The sequence below is a fragment of the Paramisgurnus dabryanus genome, chromosome 24, assembly GCF_030506205.2.
Source record: "Paramisgurnus dabryanus chromosome 24, PD_genome_1.1, whole genome shotgun sequence".
Lineage (NCBI taxonomy): Eukaryota > Metazoa > Chordata > Actinopteri > Cypriniformes > Cobitidae > Paramisgurnus > Paramisgurnus dabryanus.
Window position 1 is genome coordinate 11,363,947 of NC_133360.1, and position 21,510 is coordinate 11,385,456.

General features: G+C 35.8%; 1 protein-coding gene across 11 annotated transcripts in view; it reads left to right on the plus strand.

Annotated features, from left to right (window-relative positions):
* Positions 1-21,510, plus strand: part of nfia (nuclear factor I/A) — a 170,762-nt gene that overhangs the window by 23,169 nt on the left and 126,083 nt on the right. For 6 of the 11 annotated variants that reach the window (XM_065245197.2, XM_065245204.2, XM_065245191.2 and 3 more), the window contains exon 2: positions 20,758-21,286. In XM_065245197.2, coding sequence (XP_065101269.1) covers positions 20,758-21,286 — 529 coding nt within the window. Of the gene's footprint in view, positions 1-15,661; positions 16,626-20,757; positions 21,287-21,510 lie in introns of those variants that run through there. The other 5 variants (XM_065245221.2, XM_065245209.2, XM_065245212.2 and 2 more) reach the window with 5 other exon arrangements.

The following is a 21,510-nucleotide window of genomic DNA, read 5'->3' on the forward strand; positions in this document are numbered from 1 at the left end:
ACATTTGATTTTATTGAAAAATATAATTAATACTTTATCTCACAACTAAACAACGAAAAAATCTTTTTTTTAATCAAAGAACTCTATAGTGAAGTGAAAAAAATATTATTTTTAATAATTTATTTTCTCTTAAATATGAAAAAAAAACATACTGTACCTGCTCAAATAAATACAATTCATTTAAAATACAACATTTAAATTAAGAAAATAAATAAAATAAAAAACTGTGTGAAGTCAATGCCAGCTTTGAGCTCAGTTTCTTCACACTTACATACACAAGAGTCACATTTGTCTGTTTCTGTGATTTGTGAACAAAAAAATTATGGTAAACAGTAGTTTTAAGTATAGTTTACTTAAATATTTATTACAATTAATATAAACCTTTACATGTGGATTAATAGTAATTTATAAATATTATTTACTTTAAGATTTTGAGTTGGTTTACTTAAATGTTTTAGGTAATCAATTTCCACAAACGTTTTGAGTACTCTGAACTTGTCGGGTTTTACAGTCTGAGATTTTGTCCAACTGGAAACTGACTTAATTTTGTCTTTTCATCAAATGCACTGTACTTGCCTTAATTTCTTTCAAAAGTTGCCAGTACAATATCATACTTTCACTGCATGATTATTATGGCCAGAAAAAAATCACATTAATAATGTTGCAATTAGGGATGCAATATTGATTAATCGCGACTAATAATTTGCAGAATAAAAGTTTTAAATGAATGAATAAATAAATACATAAATATATGTGTGTGTGCTGTGTATAATAATTATGTATATATAAATACACACACACATGCATGTATAATTGAAAGAAAAAATATATTTATGTATTAATTATTAATGAATATATATAATATAAATTGTATATAAATATATAAATGTATATACACATGTTAATTTTCTTAAAAATATACTTGCATCTGTGTGTATTTATATATACATAATTATTATAGACAGCACACACACATGTATTTATTTATTCATTCATTTAAAACTTTAATTCTGCAAACGATTAGTCGTTTGCAGAATTAAAGTGTATATATATGTATATATTTATAATCTATGGGTTTTAGTTTAGAAGCCAAGCAATCACTTCTTTAACTCTCTGTTTAAAAGGGCAGGACTGAAGGAATAATGGAAGAAAAGTTGGAGAGCTGTCATGTATAAAGTTTTGTAATTTCTAACATATAAATCATTATGTATTTAAAGGCTTTGGGAGCAAGAGTAAACACATTACCTACCTTGTGCATTAGTTAAGTTGTAAATCATTTTCATTGTCGTAGAAGTGCAGTTGCCAGCAATGACCTCTAGAGGGAGACATTACTCTAAAACAAGACTGTTTCCAGCACATTTGGCATGTTGAGTAAATCTATCTGTGTGTGTACAGCCGCAGGAAAAATATAGGGAGCACTTCAGGATTGTTTTCACTTTATAAAAATGTACAATTTTTATGTATGTGTTTAAGTACAATTATAATTTTTGTTTCATTCTGTCAACTACAGGCTACTGTCGAATTCCTAATAAAAAACCTTGTTTTTTATATTAATTTATTAACAGAAAACTGAAACCAGGCAAACTAACAAAAATGCAATGTTTTCAGATCTTGAATACTGCAAAGAAAAAAGATTATAGTCATATTTAAACAACACAATTCTATTGTATTTTAAGAACAATTTAATAATATTTTTAATCACAGCTCTCATGTGTCTTAGCATGCTCTCAGTCTTTTACATTGCTGTTGGGTGACTTTGTCACTTTTGAGGTTTCTTTTTTTGTAATAATTTAAAAGACACTGGACTGAAGTGATCACAATACTCTCTTAATTTTTTCAACATCTGCATGTACTGTACACTGTCAAAATAAAGGTACAAAAGCTGTCACTGGGGCAGTACCCTAAAAAAAAGGTCCTAATGTATACCATTTAGGTACAAATATGTATTATTGAACTACCAATATGTACATTTGAAGTACTAATATGTACTCTTTGGGTACAAAGGTGTACCTTTTTAAAAGGGTACTGTCCAATAGACAACTTTTGTACCTTTATTTCTCATCCACAGATGCTTTTTAAACAGTATTGAAGGAAATCCCATGTATTCTGTTGCCTTATTGACTGCTTAATAGTTTTCAAGAAATTAAAATGTTGTCACAGTTAAGTTTTTTTCTACAAATGTAATTTCTCACATTTAAGCATACTCCTTTTTTCAGATCATGAGAAACATTTGAGTGAATTCATCTAAAACTTTTGAACCACACACAGGTTTCTTTTTTAAGGGGGGGTTTCCATAGAGGTAATAATTTTATACTGTAAACTCTTAAACCTAACCATATAGAATCGCAAATAAACATCATTTAGTTTGATTTGTAAGATGTTTTCCTCATGCATGGGGACCAATAAATGTCCTCATGAGGTGGAAAAATTACTGGTATTACATCCATTGTGCACTCTCAGAAAAAAGGTAAAGTACAAAAGTTGTCACTGGACCGGTTCCTTTTTAAAAGTACACTTTTGTACATAAAAATTTACATATTGGTATCTCTAAGGAACACGCTGGTACATCTAAACATCTAAAAAGTACATATCTGTACCTTAATGGTACATCTTTGGATCTTTCTAAAAGACACAAGGATACAACTCTTGTACCTTTTTTTTGAGAGTGTACTGTAGGGATTATCAGGTACACAAACACACATGTATGCATCACGTATGGGTAGTGACCTGAAACCTAAATGCACACTAATTACACACACACATACAGTTTTGTGCAAAAGTCTACGGCCACCATGCCAGAATTAGATTTGTTGTTTTTGCAATGTTATAGTGATCATATATAATTATTTCTCTTTAATAGAATACATCCAGAAAATACAGGAAATGTGTATGTAGTATTAAAAACTGTATAAGGGTGTTTTCACATATACACTGTTTAGGTCGGCCCAAATGACGTGTCGCTCCGAGTACGGTGCGTTTGGTTCAGTGTGAACACAACAGCCACACTCGGGTGCGCACTAAACGGCCGCTCCGAGACCGCTCTAAACAGGTGGTCTCGGAGCGGCTGTTGCCGAACTCTGGGGCGACCCACCTGTGGTGTGAACACTGCTGGACCTCGGGCCGAGCCAAATACAGGAAGTTCTCCACATGTTTGAGCCACTGGGCTTCCGTCGTGACGTGAGCCGGGTGTTATATTGTGCGTTAACAACAAACAAGCCAATCCTGGTCCGTGGCAGAGATTCACTGTCTCCCTTACATTTGAGCTGATGATTTTATAAATGCATAGCTGTCCTCCACACACAAATAGTGATATTACGGCCTTTTAGCAAACGGCTCCGTGAGAAAGGCTTTAATAGAACAGCTACGCAATTTCGCGTTAAAGCAAAGAAACTTCGCAAAGACGTGCATCGTTTATCTCCACATCTTCATAGCTGCGCTCTCTCTGTCAAGCTGGTTGTCGTGGAAATGTGGGGGTGGTCATGAGACGGTAAGAGCTGTCAGAGACCAATGACAGCGTTGACTGTTGTCACATGGTGTACGGTGCGGCATTTCAGAGTTTGGATAGTTTTCCTATTTCAAATCAAACTCGTTGGTTATTTTTAGCGTGATGCTAATGGTCCAATCCGATTCAATGGATTGTGCTAAGCTATGCTAAAAGTGGTACCACCAGACCCGTATAGATCAGCTGAATGGATTCCAAAAACAATAAAAATCAAATGTTTCACTATAGGGGATCTGGAAAATGAGCATATTTTCATAAAAAGTGGAGTGTCCCTTTAAGGAGGCTTAAAAATATATGTTTTTTACATAAATACTTTTTTCTTAACCTCGAAAACATTTCTATCCTTTTCTCACACTTTTCCCCCATGTACTTGTACATTTACAACGTGAACCATGCCCCCAATCCCAAAACCCCAAGTTTATAAAGGTAGACAGATGAAGACATTTAACACATGGCTGTGAAAAGCCGATTTCACTTCATTCGTGGGATATTGCCAGTGTGGGTTTGATGAAAGCACATGTTGTGGGAAGATAGCAGAGCCACAACAAAGGCGGCCTTGAGTGGAAGCAAGCAGCGGTGGGTCCCTTGGCAGGACCGGGGCCCTCTTCATCCCTGGCACTGTCGTCATGAGTTAGTCACACTGCAGGAGAGGGCCCCGAACGGCCTGCCTGTCTGTCTTTGCCGCAGATGGGCACAATGGGCCTGGCACTGGAGCGCACCTCTGATCGGAGACATGAAAGCTTAATGATCGCGCATCACAGTCGCAACGCTTTTTACGATCATTGACTGCTTGGAGCTCTTCTTGGGCATCGTCTAATGATGAACGACACCTCTTTGGCACGCCGTCTTTAGCTTGTGGTGGGCTAAAGCTTGCAAAAAGTTCTCACGTCATTTGTTAAGGCCATTTGCTTTGCTTATTTATTTATTTATTTGTAAAAACGTTTCCAAGCTTTATTCATTTGCTTTTTCCTTCACCGCTGTGATAAACGGAATCTGTTTTTGATTTAACAATTAGATAGCGTAAAATCTTTTGCTTTGGATCGTCCTTTTAGTTAATTTTCATCTCAGTCACCTGTCATTTCCTACATGCTGTGAGTATACACGTGTATGCCGTGTACGCTGGAAAAGGGGACCTGTTTCCGTATCCAGCTGTGCGCTCCGAGCTGCGAATCTTTCCCTCTCCGTTTTCCCAGCCAGGAACAGCTGTCAGGTGTCTCGTATTGTTTTTTTTTTTAAGCGTTTAGGGTGGGTAGGTTGCCTTGCCACATCTGTTTGTGCGTGCGTATACGTTTTCACATTGGCTCTCTCCGCAGGACCCAGTTTCAGCCATTCTTTGCATTGGAGTCAATTGATGTTCACATCTTTTATGCGCCCGTGCCTGCTGAATGAACGCACGTATGCAGTAAACAGCGAGCATGCGGTCTGGTGTGCTCCTGGCGGTCTGCATGGCATTCTGCCTGTGCACAAACAGAAGGAATGAGGGGGAGGGTGAAAATGTGTTATATATACCCAGCATATGCCCAGCTATTCCAACAGCTTGCATATGGACCATACGTGCCTGCGGGCTTGTTTTTAAGAAAGACTCTCCGTGAGCTGTGGACATTTGCGAACATGATGTGTTTCGTAAGGAATGATTTCTCAGAAATTATTTTGGGATTCCCACCTATTTCTTTACATTTATGCAATCGGCTGACGCTTTCAGTTAAGGCGACCAACAGGACAATTCTAACTAAATACATTTTTAGGTATACATGCATAACTTTGCGTCAATTTATTCAGGTCAAGAAAAAACTGTAATTTGGCTGATACTGGTTGCCAGTATTTTTATTATGGTGCTAATTTTGCCTGTCCCATATATATATATATATATATATATATATATATATATATATATATATATATATATATTTCTATATATTTCTATATATTTCTATATATATTTCTATATATATATATATATATATATATATATATATATATATATATATATATATATATATATATATATATATATATATTTCTATATATATATATATATATATATATATATATATATATATATATTTCTATATATATATATATATATATATATATATATATTTCTATATAGAATATATAAAAATATCTAGTTATGCTCCGCTTTAAAATAAAGTCATACATTTTATGACATATTATAAAATACATTTACTTATAATAAATTCTGTGTAATTAAACCCCCAAAAATAACCAACAATAAAAATGTTACGTTTTCAAATTTTTTTATGTCATATATTTTCTTTGGGGGGTATGCAAGTACACAAGGGGCCGCACGCCGAAAAAGTTTGAGAACCACCACTGTAAAAAATCCTTTGCTGCCTTAAAAATTTTTGTTAAATCAACTCAGATTTACAAGTCATGTCAACAGAGATGAGTTGTCACAACTTATAAAATATAGTTGAGAAAAGTCAACTTAATTTTATAAGTTATAACAACTCACCTGCAGTTATAACAACTCATCTCTATAGTCAAGATAAATAATAGTAAGTTAAAATGACTTGCAAATCCGGGTTGATTCAACAAAAAATGTTAAGGCAGCAAAGTATTTTTACAGTGTGGTCTATAAAATTTAAAAAAATAAGTGTATATTTATTTATATAATATTTATTTATATTTATATGAAGAGTTTGGTTCCAAAACGAGATTTTTACATTTTCAAAAATTGTGTTTTTTGATTGTGCATTCCAATTAATTTCCATCAAACTGCTGTTGATTTCTTTTGATTTAAGCCTTCAGAACAAAAAATACAGCTAAGTACAATAAAACTCAATAAATGCATGATAATATAATAATAAACATGTTTTGAAGCCAGAGCTCAAAATTGTGAATATGAATGGAAATATACTTTACTCATAAGAATTTCTAGGGGGGCCAATAGTTGTGTCCAACGAATATTTTAGAAAAACATTCATTTCATAATGATATTTCCCCCCCATTTTAAATTCTTATTATCCAATAAAAAATGATACATATAAAATAAAATAAAATAAAAGATGAACAGGATTAACAATGCAGATGAATTTTCACAGCCTTATTTGATCATATTTACCAAGAGTGCCAATATTCTTGGGCATGATTGTATGTATACAGTATATACATTTGTGGGCACATCCCATAGACGTAATGCATTTTATAATGTACAAACTGTATATTCTATTCCCTTCCCCAAACCCTAACCATCACAGAAAACTTTCTTGTACCTTATATTTTTTATAAACATTATTCTGTTTGATTTATAAGCTTGATTCCTCAAGTGGACCTCAAAATGTCCCCATAAGGTCACAAATTTACTGGTATTCCTATCTTTGTGGGGACCACGTGATAACACACACACACACACACACACACACACACACACACACATATATAAATTAGGGATGCACCAATATATTTGCCTATAATCGGTATCAGCAGATAAAAGCTATTTTTTCACTATGGGACATCGGCCATTGTTTATAAACAGCCAATGATCAGGGAAGATTATATCCCGGCTATCAAAAGAAGCGGCAAAACACATACAAATTCATACAGTGTGATTATTTTGAATTGGGTGGCAATGATGATGGCAGGATTGCATTGCAGTTTGTACGCTTGGCACTTTTAGGATTTAATGACATAATACTTTAAACAAGGAGTAAAAAACAAAACTATTGGTATCTATACGGTAGACGTCATTTAATGTAATTCAGCATCGGTATCGGCAAAGATATTTTGTACTGGCATATCAGTATTTTGTCTCCCTAATAAATGTACAAATGCAGAGATAAAAAAAGTTTGATTTAAAATTCATTTAAAAATAAATAAATAATTACACTGTAAAAAAATGGTTCAACTTAAAAGAGGAGCTACCTGGTTGCCTTAAAAATTGAGTTAACTGAACTTAAAAATATTAGTTGACACACCGGTATTGAGTTAACTCATATTTTAAGTTGAAATCTTAAAGGGGACATTTCATAAGACTTTTTTAGGATATAAAATAAATCTTTGGTGTCCTCAGACAACATGAGCTCATTTTTCCGTGGCCCTGCCATGGACTTTCTTTTCCGTGGCATTTTCACGGATTGGTTACTCAACTGCTTTTTCCTATTTTCAAACCATTGTCGCTTCGGTTTAGGGTTCGCAAAAATGTACTGTTTTTGGTTGTGTCCTTTAAATGCAAATGAGCTGAACTCTGCACTAAATGACAGTGCCGTGCCTGGATAGTGCGGATTAAGAGGCGATAATATCCCCTTCTGACATCACAAGGGGAGCCAAATTTCAATTACCTATTTTTTTCCACATGTATGCAGAGTATGCAAAGTTACTGGGTTGATCTTTTTCACATTTTATAGATTGATATAAACACTGGGAACCCAATTATAGCACTTATACATGAAAAAAGTCAGATTTTCATGATATGTCCCCTTTAATGCAACCAGGTAACTTACCTTTTTAAGTTGAACTAACAATGTTTTTTTTTAACAGTGTGTACAATAAATTAGGCTGATGTTATCTGCTTCCACAGTTTATTTTTATTAAGCAGACAGAGGCCAGAAAGAATAAAATCTTATAACATTGCCAAATGTCAGTAAAGACTTATTATTATAGTTAACTCATCTCTCTGATCAAAGTTTTGTGTTTCCTCAGCTCATCATTACCCTACACGACTGTCACACGCAGTTATCAAGGTTCTCATACAGTGTGTGTGTTTCTGTCTCTTCACGCCGTCCATAAAGCCCATCTGTCTGCTTTCACTCCTCTTTATTCTCACGACTGCCTCTCGTCCCATCAAGGCTTCAGTCTGCAGCGCGCTGCACTCATTAGAACCGGCATAAGCATCGGCCTTCATTAATCTATGCCAATCTGCACAAGTGAAAACTGCTTTAAACACCACATCACTCTTATTGTCCGGTATTTATGCAGCTCGCAGGAAACCTCATTGTATTTGTTTGTTTTTTTAACAACAGGGAGACACTGTGAATGCGAGTGGAGTCGTGCGTGTTAGCCGCAGGTTCGAGCGCTTTGTGTTTGTGAATGAGGAGAGTGCTGTGCAGGCCTGGCACACAGATCGAGCGTGTGTGTGTGTGTGTGTGTGAGAGAGGGGGGTGTACTGTGGGCCGAACCTGGCCGTATTCCAGCGCTGGCATCTCAGTGGCAGCAGGTGGAGCCCACTGCTTCCAAACCACCACCCCACCACCAATACACACGTGTACATCTTACACCTAAATGATGTAGATGTAAATGATTTAATACAAAAATTGCTTTTTAAAAAATAAAGTGAATTTTACCGGCAAGAATTTTTTTAAATAAAATTCATATTTTACCAACATTTTCATCTGTTTGAATAAGCTACAACGAAAATTCATTCTTCCCACGAGTGTTGTGATTGATATCATATGAATGTTTTTCGCTCCCTTAAAAGAAGGTCATAAGCATGCTCATCTTTTCCCAGACATATCCGAAGTCTGCTTAAGGTCCGATCTGTTTTAAAACACAAAAGAGGAAGAGTAAGGGGATCCTCTGCTGTGTTGTTGTTTATTCATAAGGCCCAGCTTGGCAAAGCCCCGAAGGCAAGCTGCTGTAGTGCTGGATAATGTTATTACCCTCCGGCCCCGGTTCCAGTATCTCCACACAATCCTCCTCTATCCCCTCGTCTACCCCTGCCCTTCAGTATTGGCACTCCAGGTGTGTTGCAGTTTGGGTCTGTGAGCGTGGGACTTTAGCTTGGGTGGTATTTACATTTAGCCACCTGGATATCCACAGCGTTTATTGTTCCCAAGCAGACATCTTTAAATCGATATCATTGGAGTGCACGTAAAGAGACACACCTGCATTTATACGTACTGTAGCTCGTAAACATGAAAGCCAAATTGCACAAAAAAGTGGAAACCATAAAACAAATTACCCCAGCAAGCAATTTTGCATTTTAAAGAAATCTAATAGGCGTGCAGACGTCTAGGATAAAACGAGGGAAAATTTGGGCTGTCTGTGACTTCTAACCATATCCCAAAATTAATTAATACAAAAAAATAATAAATGAACCAATCAAGTTTTTATCACTGTTGAGTTTGCTTGCATGATGTCATACATCTCGCACATTATTTTGACACAAATGACAAATTCAAGTTTATTTTAGCTAGAATTTGGTTACTTAAAGCCATATGATGGCTATTGCTTGCTGGGGAGTTTGTCTTGTACCTGTTCAACATATTAAATAATTGTTGAAATAATTTAATTTATACTAATTAATTTTTTATTGTGGAAATACAATTATAAGGGCAAGAAACATTTGTTGTATTCAGAAGCATTGGACAAAGCACTCTTGTTGAACTGGAGGGAGCTCACGGTTACAGCGGATGAGACGGGATATCAAAGGGGCTTATGTATAGAAAGATCACCCTCTTGTGGCTTTTAATGGAATGCAAGGAAAATGGTACATTTGTTACACAACTTCAGAGTCCAAAACCAAAACATTAGTACTCAGCAGTGAAGTATCATAATAGAGTATTTTCAGCATAAATAATAATAATAATAATAGTTATAAATAACTGCAATAATAACATTACAATTCTTTTTACCTTTATTAATTTAGCAGACATGTCTATCCGAAGCAACTTTTAACATTTTGTCTAGGTGCCAATAAGCATCAATGACTATAATGTTTGTTACAATTAATTTTTAATTTTATTATGGCTAAGTCAAGTGTGCTAAGTGTGTTTAGTCCTACCCCACTAAAAATCAAGGCTGCATGTCTTTAAATGTGATAGAGTATTTATTAAGAAATGCTTTGCTTTTATTTTGATTCACACAATGTGTAGTTCATTCACACTTAAAAACGCAATGCCATTTAATAGGCACAGTGTTTGTCATCAACTTACTGATCATTTAATTAATTTAATTAAATTACTATACAGTACTGTAAATTGCAGGTATAAAAGGTAAGAAAAAATTGCACATATTTGCAAAAATTGTGCAATAATTGTGTAGATGTTTTGACAAACCCTTAGCTGTCCTGAAACATTTTACAATTGCAAAATATTAGTATTAAATATGCTTTTCTGCAGCACATGTATTGCCAAATGCTTCCGCCCTATATTTTCATGATACTGTATTTTAAAACGGAAAAAATGCCATCCTTAAAAGCAAACATGAGTATGCTATTTTTATTAAATCTGTTCTTAAGTTCATGTCATAACTCTTCATTTTCCTACAGAAATAGTGTGTGACCCAGTCTGTAAAAACTGAGCTAAAATCATCCTACATAATATAAAGAAAATTCTGTGTTATAATATAAATATAACCTTGATATCTTTAATATTGAGTAAGTTAATGTCAAAGATTGAATTCAATGTGAAACCAATGACTGAATCAAACTATAATGCTTCTAATCTCGATGACAGATTATGAGACTTTAACCTATTATTTAATAATCTTTCGTTTTGTTGTCGATGTTGCATTTAAAGCACTGTCACTTCCGATTATAACCTCTAGGTGGAGTCTCTACCTATGTTTGATGAATGGGCAGTTAGGATAAATGCAGACGTCAGTCTAAATTACTCAATTATTATAAGCTTATAGTGAAGGAAGTCGTTGTAAAAAAAAGGCAATATGGATTTATACTAGAAATATAAAAAAATATTCTGTATGAATATAATAGTATTACCATAACGTAACATTTGGATATGCATGGGGTATATGATTATTAGATGATGTTTAAATGTGTATTAATACAGTTAACTTTTATACTTAATTTTTATACTATTTTAATATTCTTTGTCTTTATCTTTACATTGCCTTTTAAAGTTATGCTATTTTCTTCCCTAAAACATTATTTTATGATTTTTTTTATTTCTTATTTACTGCCTTCTCGTTTCATAATGCTTTGGTGGTCAACAGTAACCTTTTAAACATCATATTTATTTATTTTACCTCAGTGTTTTTGCCTCACTGACCTTATGCATCATCACGTGCGCCTTTATTGAGACTAAATTGTTTTTTAAGGCTGATTTGTGTGTGTTTTTTTTTTTATTTGAGTGATTTAAGCTGGAACGTCATTTTACAACTAGTTGCAAACTGATGCACGCTGCATACAGAGTCTGTAAAAGAGGAAATATGACGCAACCCACTGCAATTTAAATATGATGTTTCAAATTGTTGCCCTATTTTATTTGCATATAAATTAAGACATCTGCTATGTTTTGAATATTATAATAGACATTTGGATGGAAGATTGGCACGGCATGCAAAGTAGGCTAGCTAAAAAATAGCAGGAATACGATTATTTTTACAAAACACGTAACCACAAGCTCATTTTGTTTAACAGCAGTTTAGCAAAGTTTAATGGACATTTAGTCATAACTTCATTCAGTGCTTTTCACATGAGAAAATCAACAAGTTAATCCAGTTTGCAAATGTTTACCAAAGTCGTGATTTACGCGAATTGTATCTTACATATATTAACGTATTAAAAGCCAGTTAGCAATCAAAAGTATTTTTATTTCAAAGCCTCTTTTATAATAGTTTTCTTTAGATGGCGATGTAACTCCCTTCTAATGTAATGCCCTTCTACACCTTAAAGACAAACGCGAGCTTTTCAGCTTAACCGTGCGCGCGCGCGCTTTCTTTATCACCACACACACACACACACGCAATTATGAATTTACGAAACCACACGCGCATCCTGTAAAGTCCGAATGGATTCGACGCTAAAACACTTCAGTTTATTCTGTATTCAACGTCCTTCACCATCAAAAAAGATTCGTATTTACTTCAAACTTTATCCAAGTTGATAGTGTCCTTACCTGATTTGGTCCTGAGACTTTGCCAAACTTGAAATAAGATGAAAACGCACCATAAAACCAAAGTATAGTTTGTATAAATGCATGAGTAGATCTGTTATCCATGCCGTTGCTCTTTACACACTGCAGTTTTTGCTCCGTCTTTGCCACTCTGTATCCAAACGCCTTGGCACAGTTGACTTGGCATTCGGTGCCTTCTCATAGAACTTGGCAGAAATGCCATAAGGCGTCTCTGATGTCTTCCACAATTAAACCCACAGAAAAGATAAAGTCCTCGTTATATTTTTTGACAGAATGAGTCGTGTGCATTTAAGTTCTTTATTTTAAATGAATGATTGTTTGATTTTGTCTTGTAAAGGGCAAGTGGATAAATACATTTGAATGCATGGTGTAGGTTTGCATTTATTCTTTATAGCTATGGTATATTTAAAAAAACTTTTTTGTTTTGTTTTTCTTATCCTTTTTCTTTTCTAATAATCTCGTTTAAAAAATAGGCATATAATTACCATAATTTAAAGACGTGAAAATTACATTTACGCATTTGGCATTGCAATTACAGTGCATTAGAACGTAGCCTCGAACCCATGACCTTTTGCACTGTTAATGCAATCCTCTACCACCTATACAGGAGCAAATTAATTAATACAAACAAGGCTGGTTATATAAGGTTATCCTCATGGTTTGCATGTGTTGTCAATAATTTAAACTTTTTGGGCACGTGTTTCCCCTATTCATGTTGTCACCGAGAAATGGCTCTGTAAATGTCTCTCAAAGAAATAAAATGTGTAATTGTTTGCAATAGAAAAACATTTACAGTATCAAACTGTTATTTGGTTTCAGGTCAGGCCTAAATATGCTGACAATATAGGAAAAACAATGCGTAATCTAGAGGGAAAACCCGACTCTGGATATTAGAAAGTAATTGACTCTTAGCTTTGTTTAAATCTCGTTAAATATCTGAAATGGGAGTTTTCAAATCTGAATTGAGTTAAGCATTCTTTAGACCTGATGTAAATGTGAGTTTATTATCAAATGATATAACTTGAAAACAGTTAAATGTGAAAATAGGATTATTTCGTTCAACCTCATTCCAATTCAATTTTCATGACGTTTTATGTTTTTGGTTTAAGGGGCTTCGTTATTAAATACAGATGATTGGCCCTTTGGGTTTTGAAGGCTATTTTGCTATTGCGGAATTAAATTTAATTTTCAGTCCTTTAACGGTGAGGTTTTTTTTTCGTTAACGTGGAATGTTAAAATAATAAAAATGCACAAAATAGATTACCATGACGCACTGCACCTGAATGAAACATTTTAACCTTAAATATGCCTCTCTGTGAATAAAGTCTCGGTTCACACATCAGGTAGCCACGACTCCTGCTGGTTGCCTGTACTGAGGGCTGCACGTGCACAGAAAATCGGTGGACTGCCACGCGACTACGGTTTTGATTCTTAACTACAGGACATGACAAGCGAGACATCAAGTGCTGTTGCCTCTGTTATGCTTTAAAGTTGCCATACAAATCGCTGCGATTGCAAGGGTGAATCGATTGTAACTTTTGTACCACGTCACCAAGCCAAAGACGCACGTCAAAGTGCACGTCGGCCGGTACTGTCAATGATTGGATCGCTGTCAGATGTCCAGATGCAAAGAAGATATCGTTTTCCTTTGTTGACTTGTAATGTTCGTCCAAATGCAAATTTTTGGGGTGCCAAAATGAGTGACAATGTTTTACTATCTCATTTTTAAAATTAAAACGCCAAGAATGTCAGGTTGTAATTTGTTGCAATGGCACGTGCATACTAATAATTATTTACAATACATTTTAATGCATAAATGTTATTCAGAGATGCTTGAATGCAGATATTAAACATTACAAAACGAAAAGTCTGATATCAAAAAGGTTCCCATTGCAAGTTATTTGTGGATCTGCGAGGCTGTTTACCCACAAACCGAAATGTAGGAGTTTCTGCAGCATGGTGGGCGGGTTGTGGTGACGCGCGTGTGAAACTTGACCAATAGCGAAGTCGTACGCTTTGAGTTTCGGCCAATCGCAGGCAAAACCCTTAAACTCGTAAAAAAAACAGAGGGGTGGTCGTGCACCTGCTTCATGTTTGGTGTGACTGAGAGTATTTGTAAGCAACTGCATATTAATTTGTGATACATTGTGCTATTTTGAATATCGCATAACTTGCAAGGAATTACCGTTTTGTGTTTGTTTTATTATTTAATGCTCTGAATTCTCATTGCAACACAATGCATATTTAATACAGTGCGTTTTTCATCGGATTGATATTTCATATCATGTCACTCTGTGTTTTATAAACACTTTATAGGGCTACATTGACATGAATGAAGACTGCACATTGCCGTTGTCTAGGGGGCGCCCGATTGACTTACACACACGAGAGTAGATAGATGGTTAATAATATAACAGTGTTGAGTGCCAAGCTGATTTACATCGGACTTGGTTTGATTATTAATGATGTTTGCACGTTCAGTACACGTGATTAGAAGCATAACATTGCATTGGCAGGCACTTTCCATCTCTTTCCTTAGCAGGTGGTTTGTCAAACCAGAGGATGCACTTGACAGTATAGTTTTGATCAGTTACATGCACATATCGTTTTAATGTGGGTTCGTTTAGATCGATTTTTAAAACTTAATATGCATATGCACAAAGGAAGTACAAGACTTGTATTAATCCATCATTTGCATTCAATCTGCGTCATTAGAGTTATTGAAAACGTCGGTGCTTAAAAACTAAAACATTGTGCATGGATCAATACTGATCACGTGCTCCATATAAAGTAAAATATTAGCATAAAGCTAATTGATTAAATAATCTTTCTATTTTTGTTGTGTATAGAAAACATTTTTATGCTTTATTTTTTTTTAAACCATATGTGCGTTTTAACTTTATTCAAATGTATTATAATGCATATACAGTGAATAAACCTATCACTTTGATGCCAAATATTGACGACCACATTATGCATAATCGTGCATTTTCAGTGCATCAAGTTAACGTAGTCGCTGAGATCGACAATAAGGTTTTAGACAAAGCAATCGATCAGGGAGATAAAATGACAGTGGCAGTAGTTGTGAAAGTTCACCCCTTGTAAAGGGGCGTAAATCTAACACAACATTCATGACACTAACAGATCGTTTTTATTTTCATTTCTCAACACATTCAAATTAATTTTATCTCGTGTATGGTGTTTTCAATAAATTCAAAAGAAATGGCACTCAGTTACTTCATATAAATATTTAAATTCGATGCGCAAGTTAAACATACGCATCTTGAAACCGAACAATAGTCCTCTCGATATAAACTGCAACGCCTTTCAAAGTGCGCATTGCTCCTGTCCCACACGAGTGTATGGCTCTGAGGGCGCTGTGCTGAGGGGAAGAGCCCAAGAGTTTGTCCACCGGCCACTGTGAACGGGAAAAGTGAACGGCAGCTACGTCTCCGCGCTCTCTGTCGGACGGACTCATATCGTGCGCTTTACTTTTCCCCTCTCTCTCCCTCTCCCTCACTCTCTCCCTCTCTCTCTCTCAGGTCGAAACTAACTACGACACAAGTGCCAGCTTTTGCAACAGGGGGTTTTAAGGATATCATCGTCCCAAAGCATGCCGAACCCTCCTCGCTGCTCGTAAACCGGACTCCGTTTTGCTTCGTGCCGCCGCATGCCTGCAATGCTCGCGGTGGATGCGAACGCGCGACGCGGCTCAATCAGGGACGGCGAATAATGAATCACACGCGAGTTTTGTAAAGCATCCGGACGACTTTTTGCATCTCTCTTCATTTCCCACGAACCGCAAGATGAAATGATCGCTTTTTTCCGGCGGCTCATCGCCACAGTTTAACTCCTGGCTTTGTGAAATCTCCGCGCATCCATCCGCCGTCGGGACTTTTCTATAGGCTGCCGTTGACGATAATGCCTTTGGTGAAAGTTTGGATGTACAGCTTTAACAGTACAGCGTACAGTAGATGTGTGTAACTCGAGGCGGGGTTAAAGTTCAGCTCTATGGAGCGCTGAAGCGTCGCGCGCACTTCGCAGAGTTGGAAATGTGAAAGCAAGAAGCGAGGCTTTTTTTCCCTCTCTCCCTTCTTCTCTGTCTCTCCTTTTTTTCTCTTTTCATACACACGGACACACGCATATACATACACTCACAGTCCATACATTCACACACACGCACACACAACACATACATAAACACGGCGATTCGTTACAGTTATCCAAACACACGCCAAATCCAGGAGTCAAAACCGACAGATATGTATTCTCCGCTATGCCTAACACAGGTAAGTGACATTTTTATGCATTGTTCACTTTTTTCTTGCATTTGTGCCGTGTCTTTAAACGGGACGGGACCTATAGAGGGCTTACCTTTGCTTTAGACAAGTAACTTTGTGTGGCATTCCTGCTCTGACAGAAACAACTTGAACTACCACATGGCGGATGGCGCCCACCTCACATACAGTAAATACATATGTGTTGTAATATAGTTGCCAACTATTTTTCTCATTTCAGTCGCGTTTTGCACTGGGTGGAGCAATTGATATTTTGCAAGTTAAGTTCTGTGCATGAAAGTAAATGGTGTGCACGAGCTCACCTAAAGTTATTTTCTTCGTGCATCCGACGTTATACTGTAACTTTAAATCTTAACGTTATGCACATTTGATCGGCTGCTCGTTAACATTAAATGATTTTGTTTACTGTGAATATATGTAAGTAACTAAACACGCTTAAAAATAACATTTAGGTGCATATTATTAGTAAATATTGATACAAGTTACTATTAATGTATCAACTTTTATCGGAAACGTGCAGCGTACGACAAGTAACGCAGCAGACGTACAATATTCATCCATATAAAAAAACAACTTTTTATCTTAAGGTATTGTAAAGCCACTAGACAACTTTGTAATATTTTTTTGCGACATGAATATGAATGTAGGTTATGTTTCCTTAGCATGCACATTTTAAGATTTGCATTACAAAAAACTTTGGTGCTCTCGTGTGTGTGTGTGTGAGGCTTGTCAGATGTCTGACAGAAACTTATTTAAATACCAAATACATAGCCTGTTGCATATCAGTTTTTATTTTACCTTCTATCATTTATTTTGTTTTTATTAATAAAGGATAAAACGGAGTAAATAAGGTTTTAAAAGAAACCCATTCATTTTAGGAGTCATGGTGGCAGGTGAAGTAAGGTGACAGATCTGCACAAGCTGTACTGTACCGTTACTACAGGCTTAGTGGGATTTTAAACGGTTTGCTTGGTAAAAGGTTTGATTTTTTAAATGCACAAAATAAAGTGAAGGCCTCAGTGTTGGGTTGTGTGTAGGGATGCTTATTTGGCCATGTTAGTTGCAGTACGGTTGAGGATTCAAAGGAAAAAAGTTTCCCCAATGTGTGGAGAAAGACAGACTATATTTAAACGTTCTTTAAAAAAATACTTGATATATATAAACTGATTATTTTGCAATAGTCTGTTGCTTGTAATTGTATGTGACATCATTTTACATTTAATGTAATGTAAAAAGCTTTATACAGTTTAGGACGCCACTGTAAATTTAACACGTTAGCGTTGACGTTTGACTGACAAACAGCTCATATGTTGTTGTTGTTGTTGTTGTTGTTTTTCATTTGCTTGACTGGCAATATATGTGGGTAAAAATGACAAACATGGACTTTTGCTAAAGAAATAAATAGGCCTAATGAAATAAAATGTATTTAGTAAATGTTTAAAGGAGTAATACAATCAACATAATAAAATAAACTGCTAACTTGGCCTTACAGCTTTCAAAACAATGTTTTACTTTTTATGCAATTCTGGATATTATAATATTAAATAGCTAGAAAGTAGTTGTGTTAAAGCTCATTGAGAATAGGCATTGATTTCTTCTGTTTCGGTGTTTGTATTTTTTGACTGTGTTATCGTCTTTACATTTAGGATCTGTAGTAGAAAATCATCTATAGTCATTTGCTTGCATTTTCACTGTTAACTCTTAAAATAACTAGGCCTTAGGAAAAAAGCTGCTCTTGTGTTTTTATGTAAAATACTTTTATTTAACATTTTAGTCAGCGAACGCCTTTAAGTGTATTGACATGTGTCCTTTTAGGGACCCGTGTAATCGTACGTCCATTTAACCTATTATTGTGCATGCATTAGAACTTGAATGTCTGTCTTAACTACGAGGCGCTATTGTTTCCTGCTGAGGCCTTGCTATAGGACAGAGAAGTTCAGCTTGAAACACTTTAAGATTTTGGACAATCGTGGCATGCTGACTAAACCCTATATTGTTTGCGTTTTATATTTTTTGCACGTTCTGACACTCAAACTTTTCCTTTTGAAAGCAAAGCATAATAGCTTTCTCTAGTTTCTCTTAACTTTGTTTACATTTGTTAGATTTGTAGCAAAAGTTGCACTAATGCACGAATATTTCTCTGCTGCATGTTTTAAAATTATTAGCACATTCAGTTAATTTTTTATATATTTTTGTTTGCAAAAAACTATATTTTGCATTTGAAATTTCGCTTTTTACCAAGATGCACTGGCGAGTGTAACGTGTATGCAGTCAAAACCGTCTGTGTATTTTTCCATTATTTATTTGCTTACATTTTTACTAGAACTGTGTTTATATAGACAAGGCTGTAGATGCACCTCCTTTTTTTCAAAAGTTAACAAATAATAAATAAAACACACGTTATATACACATACGAAAGTCACAACAAAAGATGATATCGGTTATTGAGAAGTTTTTTTTTTACATAAATTGGATTAAGTTACATGGACACTCGCTAAAGGGGAGACCAGAATTCATTCACTGGGTTATGTGCAGGATAAAACAATGCAGTTTTGATGTCACGCAGGCGAGAGTTTGATTCTTGTAGACAGGAAGGAAACAATATGATTAAACGTATATGTTTGTCTCGCAGGAGGAGGATTTTCATGCACGCACACACACACACACACACACACACACACACACACACACACACATGCACATGCTACACATCAAAATAATATTATATACTTGCTTTATGCAAGTATTTATTTTTTCTATGCATTTGTGGCATGGACTGGTTAAAGAGTATATCTAGCATTAACGTTATAAGATAAAGCAGTTTTTAACAAAGATCTCCACTTTTAAATCTCTAGCTTTGTTTTAGTACACCCAAAATTTTGTTTAATTTTGTGCTTTTAAAATATTCATTTTTGCTTATAGTATGTTGTGTTTTTGTATTATGTTGCATTTGAATCAACAATTATTTTATTCTTCCGAACACACATAGTAGTAGTAGTAGTGTTTGAGATTGAAAAATAAAAGATTAATTCATAAATATCACACGTGACATTCATATCCATATGGTTGTTTAAATGAAATCAGCGTACAGCACGATACAGTGCTTGCTTGCTTGCTTGTTGGCAGGCCTGTCGTGCTCACACGGTCGGTTTTAGGACACGATGCAGGGCTATTGCTGTTTGTGGAAATGTTATTCTAGTGATTGGCAGCCTGCCATTATTCTCCCTGTCATAAAAACCCTGCGTTATTTTTTTTGCGTGTGTAAAATCCTAAATTATTTAATAAAAAAACACATTTGTCCCTTTCACTTTACAAAAAGTAGTTATACATGGGCAGTCATCATGAATCCAGGCCGGCCATTAGATGCAAAAATAAATAAAAAATTGTAAATAAGGAAAATGATTAGGAATTGTGTTAGTAGTAGTGATTTAGTCAATTCATGTTCAAGTTTACTTAAAACATTGGTTTGGTTCAGACATGTTTTTCTCTAGCAAATAAAAGATGCCAAATATGCCCTCTTGGTAGATTAGAAACATACACAAGCACCACCAGATTCACCATTTTGACTTCTTTAACCATGTAAAGATAAGTTAGCAGCAAATGAAGCATCGCCAAAATCCCACAATCTCCCACTCACACACTCCTATTTGAAAACAACAAACTCCTTTCTGATACAGAATAAAGTAGCACGCTTTTGGAACCGTGCGTGCGTTTTTATAGAGAACGGATAAAAATAGCCAGTCCGATTTTCCTGGTCTGTTGTTGTATTTTCTCGGCCCTGGCAGACCCCTACAGACCAGCATTCTTGCTAAAGAGCCAAGATATGTCCTAGACCAGTTTACACACACACACACACACAGCCCTGCTCCGTTCACAGACACACTCCTGCTATCCACGCTTTTCAAAATAAATATGAATTTTTGTCTATATAAAGAAAATGTGCAGTGTAAAATCTTCCCCATACCTCATGTAGTTTTATGTATAATTTTGCGTAATATTTAAAGCATTTTTTATTATTATTATATTTTAGTAAAAAGTTTTTTTTTTTTATATATATAAATGAAAAAAAAAGTTTTCCTCCAAATGTAAATCTCTAATATCTTCTCCTTTGTTGTGTTCGCAGGATGAATTCCATCCTTTCATCGAAGCTCTTCTTCCCCACGTGAGAGCGTTCGCCTACACTTGGTTCAACCTGCAGGCCCGCAAACGAAAATACTTCAAGAAGCACGAGAAGCGCATGTCTAAAGAAGAGGAGCGAGCCGTAAAGGACGAGCTGCTCAGCGAGAAGCCAGAGGTCAAGCAAAAGTGGGCGTCGCGGCTACTGGCCAAGCTCCGCAAGGACATCCGTCCGGAGTTCCGCGAGGATTTCGTGCTCACGGTTACCGGGAAGAAGCCCCCTTGCTGCGTGCTCTCCAACCCCGACCAGAAGGGCAAAATGAGGAGAATTGACTGCCTGCGTCAGGCGGACAAAGTCTGGCGCTTGGACCTGGTCATGGTGATTTTATTCAAAGGTATTCCGCTTGAAAGTACTGACGGCGAAAGGCTGGTTAAATCTCCGCAGTGCTCGAACCCGGGGCTGTGCGTGCAGCCTCATCACATAGGAGTGTCCGTAAAGGAGCTCGACCTGTACTTGGCCTACTTCGTGCATGCAGGTAAGCCTATTTCAGTTCGACTATTTAAAGGGAATTAAATGGATGCAGCAGATTGTTTGTTTTTGCAGGGCGAATAGGTTTTACTCCACATAAACAGAAGCGTGGATGTGGATGATTTTTTAAGGAAGTTACAAATCAGATTAGTGGCAGAAGCTCTTCATTTTATCAGCAAGTCAATAAAGCAGCTGGGAAGAATAGGACGAGTGTGTCAAATTCCCTCTTTA